Consider the following 15,338-nt stretch of genomic DNA (forward strand, 5'->3'; position numbering starts at 1 on the left):
GAGTCTCCTGTTCTACCGACTGAACATCCAATCGTACATATATATCTTTAGGAATGCTTCCATATTACACTAGCTTTCTGGGAACTACTCCCCTCTCCCCATTCACTTCAATGAATAGTGTTGCTTCAATATGTGTTTAGGGAATGCATGTTCAGAATAAGCATACTTTGGAGATGCTCTATCCTAGAATACACTGCTTTTTTAAATGAATGGGTCACCATAGGGTTCAATACAGCCAATTTCTCTTTTCCCACTACTTCTGCCTTGGTTCAGAAGCAGGGTAGGGTGGGAGTGGACAGAGACACAGCAGTGTATGAATAGACCTTCTGGTTCCCATAACAGCACGGATTGTCGATCGGAAGGTCTGCGAATCCCCGCAATGGAGTGAGCTCCCGTTGCTCTGACCCAGCTCCTGCTTACCTAGCAGTTCGAAAGCACACCAGTACAAGTAGATAAACAGGTACCGCTGTGGCAGGAAGGTAAATGACTTTTCAGTGTGCTCTGGCTTCCGTCATAGTGTTCCGTTGCTCCAGAAGTGGTTTAGTCATGCTGGCCACATGACCCAGAAAGCTGTCTGTGGACAAACACCGGCTCCCTCGGCCTGAAAGTGAGATGAGCGCCGCAATCCCATAGTCGCCTTTGACTGGACTTAACTGTCCAGGGGTCCTTTACCTTTTACCTATTCTACATTTGCATGCTTGCATTTGAGAGTGTGCCAAGGATCAGAAGAAAACCAAGGCTCTACTGAACCCTACGGCGACCACCCCTTGCTCCTTGCAGTGTGTGGGTACTGTGCTAGAATGGATCAAGACTACCCATTGTGCTCCACTACCCGGAAGGAACAAATTTAACATGTAAGGAGTTTTATATGAATGGGCAACTCTGGTGCCATTGTGTGAGAATGCCCTAAGGTTAAAAAATAACCCAGGTGGAAAACCATGTTGAAGTGGTTTATCTAATTGGGCAGAACCCAACTGGTGCTCTTGCAGCCAATGGAAAGAGTTTTGATCCAGTGAAGGCATCTGCTAATGGAGGAAGAGTGGGGGCATTTTTGCTAATTTCTCCTCCCAGCAACACCTCCCAAAAATCAGCTGCATAGAGTTCAGGGAGTCTCCAGAACATGGTGGAAAGTGGTGGTAGTGGGATTTCAGGAGGAAGAGCAAATTTGCAGGTCGCCTCCTTCCATTAGCAGAGGTACCTGATGATTGAAAACCCTTCTGATAATGTAAGAACACAACTGGATCAGTCTTTCCTCCCCCCCATGTGTGTAGAAAATTAAGAGAGAGTTCTCAAAATGCAACCATGTCCATTATAAAAAGGAGCCAAATATTTCCATCACTCAGCTTTTCACATTGAACAAAAGGAACAAAGTCTTCTGTGTTATGTAGAAATTATATTTATTGCATTTGATTATGTTTGAGGGTCTCTTGACAGCTAACTGCCTTTTGTAGGGTGGCAGCTTATAGGTACTGATATGGTTTTAATAAAGAGAAAATAAGGGTTTTTTTTAATGACATCATTCAGTTAATGGGGGTGCAAGTCATTGATGATGCTTTCCACTGTGCAGCTCAGTTGCTCTAGCAGTTTTATTTTTAAAAGTCACCTATTTTTGCTAATGGTGTGTTACATGAATGACTTCCGAAACACAGAAGACTTAGCTACTGTAGTCTTTTATCCAAGCCATGGTATAGTTGTGTTGATTATAAAAGGGGGGGAAAGAAGTTCAGTGCCAGAATGGCCACTGTATAATTTTCAAAAGGTAAATTGAAATTTTATTTATTTATTTTTTGCTGGAACTGCAGAGTAGCTCTTAAAAAAAGAAAGTAATTTCTGTGTAGACCATCATCATTGGGTGCTTTTTTTTTGGAAGGCTTATCCGCAGTAAAATAGGGTTTCGTTGAAAACAGTAAATAGTAGTCTCCATGCAACAGATCCATTATCATTTCCAAACATGCAGGTGCTTTTTAAAAAATTAAAAAATATAAGGTGCCTTGAGAATGCTGGCAGCTTTATATTTGGAACATACAGTTTGTTTATATATATATATATATGTATATATTTATATATTTACATTGTTACTGGTTAACCTTACCTTATAAGCTACAAAGTTAGGAAAATATACAGTACTTTTGCATATAATGGTATATCCTTGCAGCCCCTGAGTCAAGTATAGAGGATTTAAATACAAAATAAAAAAGGGGAAAAACCCAGCCATTAAAAGCACTTACATTTTAGGTGATGTAAGAGTATAAAAGGGTTATTTCCCAGGAAGACCAGGATCAGAAACATGCCTATGGAGACCCAAGATTCCTACAGTGCTTAGGGAAGAATCTGGCAAGGATGGGTGTCTGATTTGGTGGAGGTAAGCCTTACGATGATGTTGTTGGGGCAGCTCTAAAGACTGGGCCTGCTCCTGTTCCAGAAAGGATGCCAGGTTGTCTTCTGAGGCGGTGTTAAGATGCACTCCGCTCGAGAGAGATTCTTTGGATTTCAGTTTTGATTTTTCAAGGTCTAGAAATTCAGGACACTGAGAAAACGAAACCAAACAACAGCAGAGTCAGAAAGCATTTTAAAGAGTCCATTTCTAATGAAAACCTAAAAGTGAAAACTGCATACCCTCCAACACTTTTCTGATGAAAATAAGGACGTCCTATTCTATAATAATGCTAATTTTAAAAATCATTTCTACCTTGCCCATCTGACTGGGTTGCCCCAGCCGCTCTGGGCAGCTTCCAACACATATAAAACATAATAAAACATTAAACATTTAAAAACTTCCCTATACAGGGCTGCCTTCAGATGTCTTCTAAAGGTTGTATAGTTACTTATCTCCTTGGCTCAGGGGAGGTCACATAACTCCATATCCTCCAACATTTCTCTGATGAAAATAGGGATGCCCTAAGAAAAAGTGGGACATTCTGGGATCAAATCAGAAATCGCGATGGCTTCTGTAAATCTGGGACTGTCCCTAGAAAATACAGATACTTGGAGGGTCTGAAATTAGGTCTCTGGCATTATTGTAAGATGTATACATACACAAATAAACACCTCTACCTTCATAGGCAATAGCTTGTCTAATAGACACAGATAAATTCACAGGGAGAATGTTATCAATAGCTAACAGTCCTAGTGAGTATAAGCTGCATCAGAGGCACTGTGCTTCTGCTGGGAACGACTGTGGCAGAGGGCTGCAGCTCTCGGATCCTGTTTGTGGGGCTTCCATAGGTATCCCATAGGTTGGCCACTGTGGGTAACAGGATGCTGGCCTAGAGAAGGACCCTTGATCTCACCCAACAGGGCTTTTCTCCTGCTCGTATATGGATGCATCTGATGACATGAATTCTTGCCCATGAAAGGACACAGCCGAATAAACCACAAGAAGCCACTGACATATCTGTACCTGTATACAGATGCATACCTGTGAAGGACTGAAGCTTCTGTCTGTTTTAATAGATGCTATGGGGTGAAGACTTTGCACTATTCGGACAGCTGGCCTCTGATAATCTGCCCCAGTGGCCACCATGCTATAGGCAGGTGGAACAAGTGCTGATTGTCTCTGCAGCAGCTGTAGGATGGTTTGAATGTCAGAAGTCATTTGGGATTCAAGCCTGGGAAAGTAACAAGAGATCAGTAAGTATGTTTGTAGGGATAGCACTGTTTTGGCAAGAAAGAACGAGCCACAACTTGCAGTAACTTCACTTTATACTTGTGAACAAGACTAAACAGGGGGAGAAGATTCCTTATGGCACTCTATGGCTAGCAGTTTTCTTTTACAGAATCAAAGAAGTGTGGAGTTGGAAGGGACACCAAGGGCCATCTAGTCCACCCCCCCCCCAGCTACATCACACATGATGGATGGCCATCCAAACTCTGCTTTAAAACCTCCAAGGGAATCTGCTCCACTGTCAGACAGCTCTTACTGCCAGCAAGTTCTTCCTGATGTTTAGTCGGAAACCTCCTTTCTTGTCATTTGAATCCATTGGTCCAGGTCCTAGCCTGTGGACCAGGAGAAAACAATCTTGCTCCATCCTCCATGTGACAGCCCTTGAGATATTTGAAGATAGATAACATATCTTCTTTGGGCGGGAGGTAGTTTGCACGACAGCCCACAACAGAGCAGATTGCAGGCAGCTTTTGAACAGCTGGAACTCAGTGGCAGAAGAATGCTTTCAAAGTTTGTGCCTGATCCCAGGTCAGGGGACCAATTTAGCTTTAGGGAAGGAGTAGATCCTTTCAGATTTGGTCTAAGGAGGCCCTTCTTCAAATCTCAGACAGGAGCTCAATGGCTGCACCAGTGTGTGTGTGTGTGTGTGTGTGTGTGGACTATTATAGGAGAGGTTCAGTGGAAGGAGGAGAAAAGGGTGAAGTTTTGTGCCCCATGTTCAATTTCTGAAAGACAAATACAAGTACAGTGGTACCTCAGGTTACATATGCTTCAGGTTACAGACTCCGCTCATCCAGAAATAGTACCTCTGGTTAAGAACTTTGCTTCAGGATGAGAACAGAAATCGTGCTCCAGCGGCACGGCGGCAGCAGGAGGCCCCATTAGCTAAAATGGTGCTTCAGGTTAAGAACAGTTTCAGGTTAAGAATGGACCTCCGGAACGAATTAAGTACTTAACCCGAGGTACCACTGTAATGCATTTCAAAATAACATTCGATCCTGAACATGTTCAATTTCTGAAAGAGAAATAATATTTATTGGGGACTGGCATGCTCTCCCCCGGTACCAGCTGTACAGGAACTATTAAATAACCTGGATGTACTAGCAAGATACTTTTTCTCAGGTAAACAGTTCTAAAACGGTGATCCTAATGATCTCAGGTGAGAGGTGCTGCGAAAATGGATAGGTTTCCCCTTTGTTCTCGCAGGGGTTTCCATGCAAAATCCTTCCTTGATCAATTTTCACTATGGTGGTTGCTTGCAGGGAATCTCTCATTAAAAGCCTTCCTCCATGCACTGAAGCTCAGACACACAGCAGGAAGTTCTCAATAGCATTGCCAAGATTCTGGGACTCCCTTCCTTGGGACTCCCTTCCTTGGGAAGCCTGCCTGCCTGCCTCTTTCTTAGCTTGCTTCCAGGCAAGCAGAAAAAAAGATGCTTCCGTATTTGCCAGGTGTTTGATCTATCTTAATTTGTATTATTTTTTTGGGGGGGGGGGTTCCTGCTGTTGTGGATTTTGCTACCATTGCTCCTCGTTTGATCTCTCTGTTACAAACAGCATTTTGTTACTTTGATGTGGTTACGTGTCGCTCTTAAACTATTGTGAGTCACCTTGGGCGTTTTGTTGTCAAAAAAGTAAGTTAGATTTAATTCACAAATGAAATAAATAAACACTCATGACACTCTGTAAACTGATCAGAAATCCGGGGAAGCGAAAATGTGGCGGCAGTTTTCACCAGTTCTCACTTAGAGCCACAGCCCTGAGTTCTCAGGTAAGCTGCTCCACTGCAAATGATTATCCGAAACCACCAAGGGTTTGTCAGGCAGGAAGCAGCAGACAGAGCTCTCTGCATGCTTCCTGCTACCTGCTGTCTTGTAACATATGTCATGTTGCTGCATTTTTATTATTTTTTTCCACTGGAAATTAGGCCACAGCTCTTCAGGCTTTATTGGCTCATAGAATGCAAGGGAAGTCTTATATCGGCTTTAAATTGCTTGTTAAAATGTACAGTGCAATGTGCCCAGGAGCGCTCGGTGACTAATATAGACTGAGTTTGTCAATTCAGGATGAAATTGCCCATTTGTCATGACAAAAGTGCTGACAGTAATGGAATCCTAGGGAAATGATTTCATTTTATTTTTTTATTAAAAAAAGTAAAAGGCTGGACAAAGGCCAATTTCCAATTAGATGCAGTGCTGCTTTCTTGCAAGTCTTTTCTGTGCCCGTTTACAAGATTTATTCCACTTGCAAAAGGGAAGGGGCGTGGTCCTGTGAGATACTTCAGCCTTCAGAAACCGAAAGGTCGTGCCAAAGGATATCTTCTGTTTTCATGCCCATTTCTAAATTCAGGGGATAGCTACAACATTTTTGTTTTACAGTTAAGATAGGATCCATTTTAGTGACTGAACTCTAGCAAATTTCTGATGTTTAGGAGCCTATACTCAGCCAATCATTTCAGATTACAGAGCACTGATGTACAGTGGTACCTCGGGTTACATACGCTTCAGGTTACATACGCTTCAGGTTACAGACTCTGCTAACCCAGAAATAGTGCTTCAGGTTAATAACTTTGCTTCAGGATGAGAACAGAAATTGTGCCTCAGCAGCAGGAGGCCCCATTAGCTAAAGTGGTGCTTCAGGTTAAGAACAGTTTCAGGTTAAGTACGGACCTCCGGAACAAATTAAGTAATTAACCCGAGGTACCACTGTAATGGGATATTTTTCAGAGTTGCCTGGATTAGCCATCTCCAATATGTTTTACTGAACATTTGTTTTACTGAGGGGCCTTAGGCAGTTGTGGGAAGGCAGGAACCTTCAGTCTCTGCAACTGCTTCATGGGGGCAAGACGGAAGAAGAGTTGATGTGCTCATTAGGCCTGATATTCCTGTGCAGATCCTGTTTCCCCCCCAAATAAACTCCACTTTACTTTGTGTGATTTATTCCTAGCTTGCTCCTGTCATTAATATAAAATGTATCAGCTGACAAGTAATCTGCCATAATTGAGGACGACTGCCAAATCATGTACTAAAATTCAGACTGCAAATCTACACTCACTAACCTGAGAGTCCAGGCCCCTGCCCAAACTCCCTATAAATTGTAAGAACAGTAGCTAAGAGAGCCTATTTATTAAGCATTCATCCTGATTTACTTGCACAAAGCTTACGTAGTGATAAGGCTGTCAGGTTTTTATTGAGGATTCATTCTGATTTGTTTTTTGGGCAGATACATGAAAATGGGGGTTCATCCTGATTTGCTTGCAGAGTGCTTAAAAATCATTCGTTCATCCTGCACTTCTCATTTCTGTATCACTTTCCTAACTGCAAACAGTTTTCTTAAGTGGATTTGTTGGACAAGGACAACAGAGCCCTTTAATCCACATAAATGGCACAAACATAAAGTTTCAGTATGTGCTTTCTGCAAAATACTGAAAATCTGCAGGTGCCTTAAGCAGGATGTCAAAAAAGGAAATGGGGGTGGTGGTGGGGGACAAGCCACCTTTGGTTCCTCCCCCTATATTTGAAAAATGTAAACCAAGAAAACCCTTTAGTCAACCACAAGGCTAAATACACAAGTTTGCATGTGCAGATAAAAATCCAGCAGACCCCAACATGATTCCTGTATTACCCAGTGCAAACCCAGCCTAAGAGAGAAAGAGGAGACTGTTTGACAGCAAATTATGTTTTTGACAATTCTGGGCCACAGATTAATTCTAGGCTGCCTGAAAGAGAAGAATGATGGCAGGCCATCTTCATTACCATCTAGTGAAATCTTGCAGGGAAATGAACTTCCATTAAGGAGAAGTTGAGTGTTTCCTTCCCGATTTGATTAAATGCCTTGTCCCAATGACAAAGAACTCTTCCCCAGAGAATGGGGAATAATAGCTGCCTCTCTATTGTTTCCACGGAATATTGCTGGCTGGACCACTTGTTGCCCTGGGGATGATCTTCAAAAACGGCTTAGGAGACACAATATGATTTGTTTACAAGAAGCCTGGATTGTCGCTATTGATTCAGACAAAATTATTTTACCTGGGTGTAAAGCTTATAAACTAGCAGGAAAAGGCTTTGTCACTTTTTTTCTTAATATGGCCCTAAAATTGAGGAGTGAACAAACAAGCTTGAATTATGTTTTCTCTGGTAATTACAGTAGTATGGGTTCCTCTTTCCTCTCTTTTAATAGTTAACATCTATATCAGCCCTGGGAACCTGAAATTCTGTATAGAATTAACTTGGAACAAATTGTGTTTTAGAATTGAGTTACTGGGTATAGATATATATTGACTCTATTACTGTCTTGGCAGGCGATTTTAACACATGTGGGGCAAGGACAACAAAGAACTCACAGTTATGTTGGCTCTTGAGGAAGATTATTATTTTTCCTTTTTCCCAGCCCTACGATTTGAGGAATGATTAAGTAAATCTTAAAATCCCTCTTCAAATTTAATCTTCAATTCTTAAACAGAAGGAGTCAACAAGATAAATATGGTGACTTTACTTTCATTTGTGCCTTAAGGCTGAGCAAAGCAAACTTTATCTGTGTTCCATCAGATCTTGCCAGTTGTTTATTGATTTGCTTCCTTTTGGTTACAACAATCAGTGGCTGGTTAGCACTGACAGGGCTCATGATTCCGACTGAAGAAAAACTGACCAGGAATAGGTAATCTGTAATTCAGCCTGAAGCTGTAGGCACCAGAAACCTAAAACTTTATTGTGATAGAATGCACTAGGTCAACTGGGGGTGCTTCTATTTCACAGGTGGGATTCAATCGCATACAGTGGTACCTCGGGTTAAGTACTTAATCCGTTCCGGAGGTCCGTTCTTAACCTGAAACTGTTCTTAACCTGAGGTACCACTTTAGCTAATGGGGCTTCCCGCCGCCGGAGCACGATTTCTGTTCTTATCCTGAAGCAAAGTTCTTAACCTGAAGCACTATTTCTGGGCTAGCAGAGTCCGTAACCTGAAGCCTATGTAACCCGAGGTACCACTGTACTAGCAAATCCAGGTTGCATAATTAAAATTCAATGTTCTTGGGCAACAGATCCAGTCCCCCCTTCCCAAAACCCCCCACACCAATTCTGACTTTTTGCAATAAGGAAAGTGATGGGAAAATACACAGGTATGTGTTGGATAGCAATAGCTTGATGCAACATCAAAATACATCCTTGCAAGGCAATTAGGATGAATGCTTAATAAGAGGTAATCTGGAAACAACCAAAGTCTAATACTTTTGTCCACAACAGATAGTGGATAATCGTAAAGATGGTCTGATAGTTTGCTTTGCAGCCGGTAGTGTGCTCTACTGCTTTGCAGTGCAATCCTATACTTCTCTATTCAAGCTAAAGTCTCATGGAGTGCAATGGTCCTTGCAGATGAGTATAAGACTGCATCCTAAAAGTCCATTGTGGTAAAAAAACCAAAATGATTGTCTTTGGGTATAAAATGACTGGAAAGTTTGATTTCTGTAAAACAGAGCAGGTTAAATCATTCCATTATCTGAGGGTTTTCTTTACTGGATCAAGCACAGGTACACTTTTATTTATTCGTTATATTTATATTCTTCCTTACTTTGCTGATAGAACTAAAGGTGGTGTAGATGAGATTTCCAGGTGGTCTCCCATCTTGCCACTGAGCAGATCCTGACTTCTTCAGATTCAACAAGGTTGCTACACCATATAAGGTTTTTGTTTGTTTGTTTGTTTTTTTTAGAAAGGTAAAGGGCCCCTGGATGGTTAAGTCCAGTCAAAGGTGACTATGGGGTTGTGGTGCTCATCTCACTTTCAGGCCAAGGGAGCTGGTGTTTGTCACAGCTTTCTGGGTTATGTGGCCAGCATGACTAAACCGCTTCTGGCTCAACGGAACACCGTGGCGTAAGCCAGAGCACACAGAAATGCCATTTACCTTCCCACTGCAGTGGTACCTATTTATATACTTGCACTGGTGTGCTTTCGAACTGCTTGGTTGGCAGAAGCTGGGACAGAGCAACGGGAGCTCACCCCGTTGCAGGGAATCGAACCACGACCTTCCGATAAGCAAGCCCAAGAGGCTCAGTGGTTTAGACCACAATGCCACCCATGTCCCTCAGACTATGCCCTGGGACTAAAACAGAGCAATCTGTTACTGGGGTCCTGGAATTTTGGACGATCTATGCATTCCAAAATAAATTGAACCCACAGAATCTGAAGCCTGTGGCTTTCTTTGGCTTTCTTTTCCTATGGCATAATCTCAGAACAAGTTTCTAAAGGCTCTTTTAGGCACCCCACTGGGTACCCCTTCTGTTTTATTAGATGGGGATACCTGACTACTGGTCAGGCCACTGGCCCACCTTGCTCAGTACTGTCTACACTGATTGGCAGCAGCTGTCCAAGCTGTCAGACAGGATGCCAGGTACTGAAGCTAAGACATTCTGCTTGCAACGCAGATGATCTACCATAGTAGTTCATGACCCTTTTCCATGTCAAAGAGTGTTTTGACATGAGGAATGGCAAGTAACTCTTCAATAAATGCAGGCCCAAGATCCCCTTGGGCAATATTATACCCTCCCCTAAAATCTAAGATGATGAGGAAGCTGTTGAATACATCCTGCACTTATTTTGTTCTATTACCCCAATGATTCTTCAACATCAACTTCATTGGACTGGTCATGTTCTGCGGATGCCTGATTATCTATTCCGAACTTAAAAATGGAAAGCGTAATTCTGGTGGTCAACAAAAGAGGTTTAAAGACTCTCTCAAGGCAAATCTAAAAAAATGTATGAACACCAACAACTGAAAAACACTGGCCTGCGAGTGCTCCAACTGGAGAACTGCCTTTACCAAAGGTGTCATGGGTTTTGAAAACACTCGAACTCAGGACAAAAGGGAGAAACGCGCTAAGAGGAAGGCATGCTTGGCAAACCCTTACCATGATCAACTCCTACCCAGAAGCCTATGTCCCCACTGTGGAAGGATTTGTGGATCCAGAATTGGTCTCCACAATCACTTACGGACTCGCTGTTAAAACTGTGTTCATGGAAGACAATCTTACTCATCTGCAAATGATCGCCAAAGAAACAGCAGCAGCAGCACTTATTTTGTTCTGTTACCCACCCCCCAAATGTGCAGAATAAATTCTTCTGTTTCCTATTGAAGGCACAGGTCAACTAGTCAACCAGAAGTCAGAATTTTTACATTTTTACCAAGAGATCAATAATGGGTACATTTGTCTTGGCTGCTGCAAAATAAATCTGGGTAATTCTGCTGTTTATTTGATACTATCTTGTGCTCTGCTTAGGATTGTTTCATTACTCCATGTTATTTTTATGGTTTCAGCTAATTTTTATTTTTAGCATTACTGGCTGAAACAAATAAATGCTGAATACTCTGAAATAGATGCAGTTATATGGTGAATTGTGCTGTATGACTAATCAGCTCTACTTCACTTTATTCTGAACAAGGCTGAGAGCTGTGTTCTTTAACCAACTGCTACCATAACATCGTAGGCACTTAGAAGAGAGAAGTGTTGAAATATTATATGGAGTGCATTAGGAAAAGGAAGCTTACCTATACAGTATTTTGACAAAGAAAACAACTGTTTTCCTTGCACAGTGTGACTAAGTGACACTTATAGAGCTGCTTTTCCCTTTTCTTTTTTGCAGGGTGGGGAACGAGTTTGCAGTTGCTTATTACAAAGAAAGTAGCAAAATAGCTCTCATATCAGACATTGAATGTTCTTGCAATGGAATGTAACACATGCTTCAAAGGCAGCTGACACATTAGGCTACTCTTTTCAAAGAGGGAAACAGCCACACATTGCAAACTTTCATTTTCCGGGAGAAGGAAAAAAACATGGAAAAAGGGAGTAAAAAATTCTTTCCTGTAGCACCTTAAAGACCAACTAAGTTAGTTCTTGGTATAAGCTTTCGTGTGCATGCACACTTCTTCAGATACACAGATGCACACGAAAGCTTATACCAAGAACTAACTTAGTTGGTCTTTAAGGTGCTACAGGAAAGAATTTTTTACTTCGACTATGGCAGACCAACACGGCTACCCATCTGTAAATGGAAAAAGGGATCAGAGGAAATACTTGAGGGCATGGTTAGGCAAACTAAGGCCCGGGGGCCAGATGCGGCCCAATCGCCTTCTCAGTCCGGCCCGCAGACGGTCTGGGAATCAGTGTGTTTTTACATGAGTAGAATGTACCCTTTTATTTTAAATGCATCTCTGGGTTATTTGTGGGGCCTGCCTGGAGTTTTTACATGAGCAGAATGTGTGCTTTTATTTAAAATGCATCTCTGGGTTATTTGTGGGGCATAGGAATTCGTTCATTTTTTATTTTTTCCCTCCAAAATATAGTCCAGTCCCCCACAAGGTCTGAGGGACAGTGGACCGACCCCCTGCTGAAAAAGGTTGCTGACCCCTGCTTTAGGGAATAGAAATAACCGAGCAATGAAAAAGGAACCAAACCTCTTCCCTCAGATGATGGATCAAATTGTCCTTTTTGGCTGAACTTTTGGGGTTGCCACTCTCTTTGGGCTCACAGGCACAAACCGGAGAAACTGTGTTGTCATTATTAATCATGACAGATAGCCAAGGTTTGCCCTTTCCCTCATGTCCCTCCTTACCTGCTGAGCTGGTCTTGAAGCAAATCTAGCCTCTGTTCCACTTCTCCATAGTTGATCTCACTCTCTGTTTCAGAGATGCCCCATGTGACATGGGGCAATGCAGACTGACTGGATGATTCCTGGTGGCTCCTGCTGTGATCCTCCTCCCAGATTCTTCTGTCGGTGATATCTGCCAAAATATCAGAGTGGAGGCTGGTTATTTAAACAAAGCTACAAAATATGGGAGTAGGCTATGTTAGAGAATGTCCACAAAAGTTATTTTTCCTTTGTCTTCATGATGATGCTCGCACTGTGCTCTAGCCTCAAGTATGATAAGAAGCATTTATAAAGTGGACTGGTGTGGCCACAGGTTCTGTCATACTGGCTCAGTTATGAGGCTGGATCAGATACAATTTATAGCCTGGAAGGTTTTCGCAAATTTTGTCCCGAATATGCTGCCTCTAGGAGTGTATTCAACTAAGTTTCACTCAGAACAGAACAGTTGACATTAATGGACCTTACTCAGTCATGTTAATTAATTTCAGTCTGTGTAATGCTTAGTCGAATGCCAGACTAGGCCTTGGTCAAATTGGCTCCAGCCTCTTGTGGTAGAAGTAGGGGGAAGGACCTTGCAGAGAACTTTGTAAAAGCTTTGCTCTAAGCAATGCCATGATTTTGCTGGCTAGCTTGTGCATCATACTTCCAGGGATACATGGAAAGAAAGCAGTCTCGTACCTGTAACTCTAAATATAATAAATGCCCAACCCACATTTTAATGGGGTGGAAAACAATGGGAAAACTACTTCATTCATTTGAGGATGGAAATGCAAACAATACAGTACATTATTTGCATTCCTCCAAGAGCTGATTTGTAAAAGACCATCATTTTTACATGTAAATAAGGTCTAAAAATCTTTTTTCTTCCCACAAAGAAAATATATAGGCTGTAATTCTGGGAAACATCACAAGCACTGCACAGTGGGACAAATGTTTGTGGAATGCCTAAACAAAAATTTAGGATAGCTCAGTGGGTAATGCAGGAGACTCTTAATCTTAGGGTTGCAGGTTCAAGTCCCACACTGAGCAAAAGATCCCTGCACTGCATAGGGTTGGACTGAATGACCCATGTGGTCCCTTCCGACTCTACAATTGTACGGTTCCATGTTAAGTAAGTTTAACTCACTGCCAGGCAACTAAAGCAGGTGTGATTAAATTGTGGCCATCCAGCAGTTCCTAGACAGTTCTCCAAGTATTCCCAACCACTGGCAATGCTGGATGGGGCTGATGGGAACTGGAGACTAGCAGCCTTTGCAGGGCTGTAAGTGCCCCACTCCTGAACTAGACTAAGGTTTAAATGATTCCATGCCTGGCAATAGAGAATGATGGTGAACCGCAGTCCTGGGAGCCAAATGAACCTCAGCATCCTTTCTATTTGTCTCCCAGGCTATACCACCTCCTCAGCCATGCTTCCTCTCACCAGGCCACATTCCTCAACAGCCCAGCTTCATGTTCTTTTTGAGTCTTTTTGCCTGTCCTTGAACTCTGTTAAGATCTTTTGCTTCTCTGGGTGGAGAGTAGGGAGGGGTATGTGAGAATATACAGCTAGCCTACGATACAGAGGTAAAATCAGCAAATTAATAAGCAACCACACATTTGCAGCCATATATTTATAGGTGTTGCAGAAAACAGTGTTTTGAATTAATTCAATTAAGAATGGCAATGAAAACAAGCACAGATGACTGGACCAAACACCATTAACCACAAGAACCACCCCCAACCCACCCCCCGATCAAAGATGATTTGCTCTTAATAACACCACTGAGAGCCCCAGCAAAGGAACAAAGGAAAATTATATTGGTTTGTGTTTGGTCACAATAAAAACACACACCTCTTAAACTTGCTAAATTTAGCCCAGAGTACAGTTTGCACTAGGTTGCCTTGGAATATGTTGCTATAGCTGCAAAAACACTTTTGTGGCCGCCAAAAGAAAAAAGGTGAGCTTCCCAACTGCAAATGTAGGAATCTCGACATTTTGCAAGAACAAGAACCTGAGGGGGTTCAGCCAGCATTCCGGACTGTAAAAAAAGAAAGATGTGTTTGCTGAATTGTCTGGTGGTGTGAAATGACACAGGAATTCTTCTTTTGAATAGGTATATTTAATTGCACCGAGAAGGGAAATCAATGAAATGTGCACGCACATGCCTCACTTGGAGTATGAATTGCACATGACACCTATTAAATTGTGCTCACAGTGGATAATGACTCCTATACCACTCCAAATGCCTGGTAGAGTTCGGAAACTATTTTAAAAGGGTCCACTCCTGCTTTTTAAGCACATCCAAGAACGAGTGCTTATCCACATATCACACTCATCAGTTGCTTTAAAAAGAAAATAAGATGCAAGATTTCTTAATTTTTGTGCCACTTCTTTCTTTCTTTCTTTCTTTCTTTCTTTCTTTCTTTCTTTCTTTCTTTCACTCCTCTAGTTTCCTACACTTTCCCCCTCCTCTGGCTCTCTCTCCCACCCTCACCCCCGCCAGTACATTTGTACTGAGTTGTAAGGTTAGTGGCATTGTAGTGTTATGAGAGAAGAAGAGGAGGAGGAGGAGGAGGAGGAGGAGGAGTTTGGATTTGATATCCCGCTTTATCACTACCCGAAGGAGTCTCAAAGCGGCTAACATTCTCCTTTCCCTTCCTCCCCCACAACAGACACTCTGTGAGATGAGTGGGGCTGAGAGACTTCAGAGAAGTGTGACTGGCCCAAGGTCACCCAGCAGCTGCATGTGGAGGAGCGGAGACGTGAACCCGGTTCACCAGATTACGAGTCCACCACTCTTAACCACTACACCACGCTGGGGTGGGGAGCGAGAAAGAGAGTCTTCTCTGTAGTGGCTTCCTGAGTTTGAAATGCTCTCTCCATGGAAGCCTGCCAGGCACCAACATTACCACCTTTTCGATGAGTTTTAGAGTATATTTCTGTTTATTGGATGTAATTTGCCATAGGAGTTCCTTGTGTGCGGCTAATAATAACAACTGATGGTGGTGATGATGACGACAACGACGACAATGATGATGATGATAGCAGCTCAGTAT

General features: G+C 42.4%; 1 protein-coding gene across 12 annotated transcripts in view; it reads right to left on the reverse strand.

The window, feature by feature from the left end:
* Positions 1 to 1,379: 1,379 nt before the first annotated feature.
* KCNH7 (potassium voltage-gated channel subfamily H member 7) overlaps positions 1,380 to 15,338 on the reverse strand; it is a 262,472-nt gene continuing 248,513 nt past the window's right edge. For all 12 annotated transcript variants that reach the window (XM_081005807.1, XM_081005814.1, XM_081005812.1 and 9 more), the window contains 3 exons: positions 12,267 to 12,435; positions 3,419 to 3,608; positions 1,380 to 2,527 (listed from right to left, as the gene is read on the reverse strand). In XM_081005807.1, the coding sequence (XP_080861933.1) occupies positions 2,258 to 2,527; positions 3,419 to 3,608; positions 12,267 to 12,435 (629 nt within the window). In that variant the 3' untranslated portion in view covers positions 1,380 to 2,257. The remainder of the gene's footprint in view (positions 2,528 to 3,418; positions 3,609 to 12,266; positions 12,436 to 15,338) is intronic.

Source organism: Podarcis pityusensis (assembly GCF_964106645.2).
Source record: "Podarcis pityusensis genome assembly, chromosome: 1".
Classification (NCBI taxonomy): domain Eukaryota; kingdom Metazoa; phylum Chordata; class Lepidosauria; order Squamata; family Lacertidae; genus Podarcis; species Podarcis pityusensis.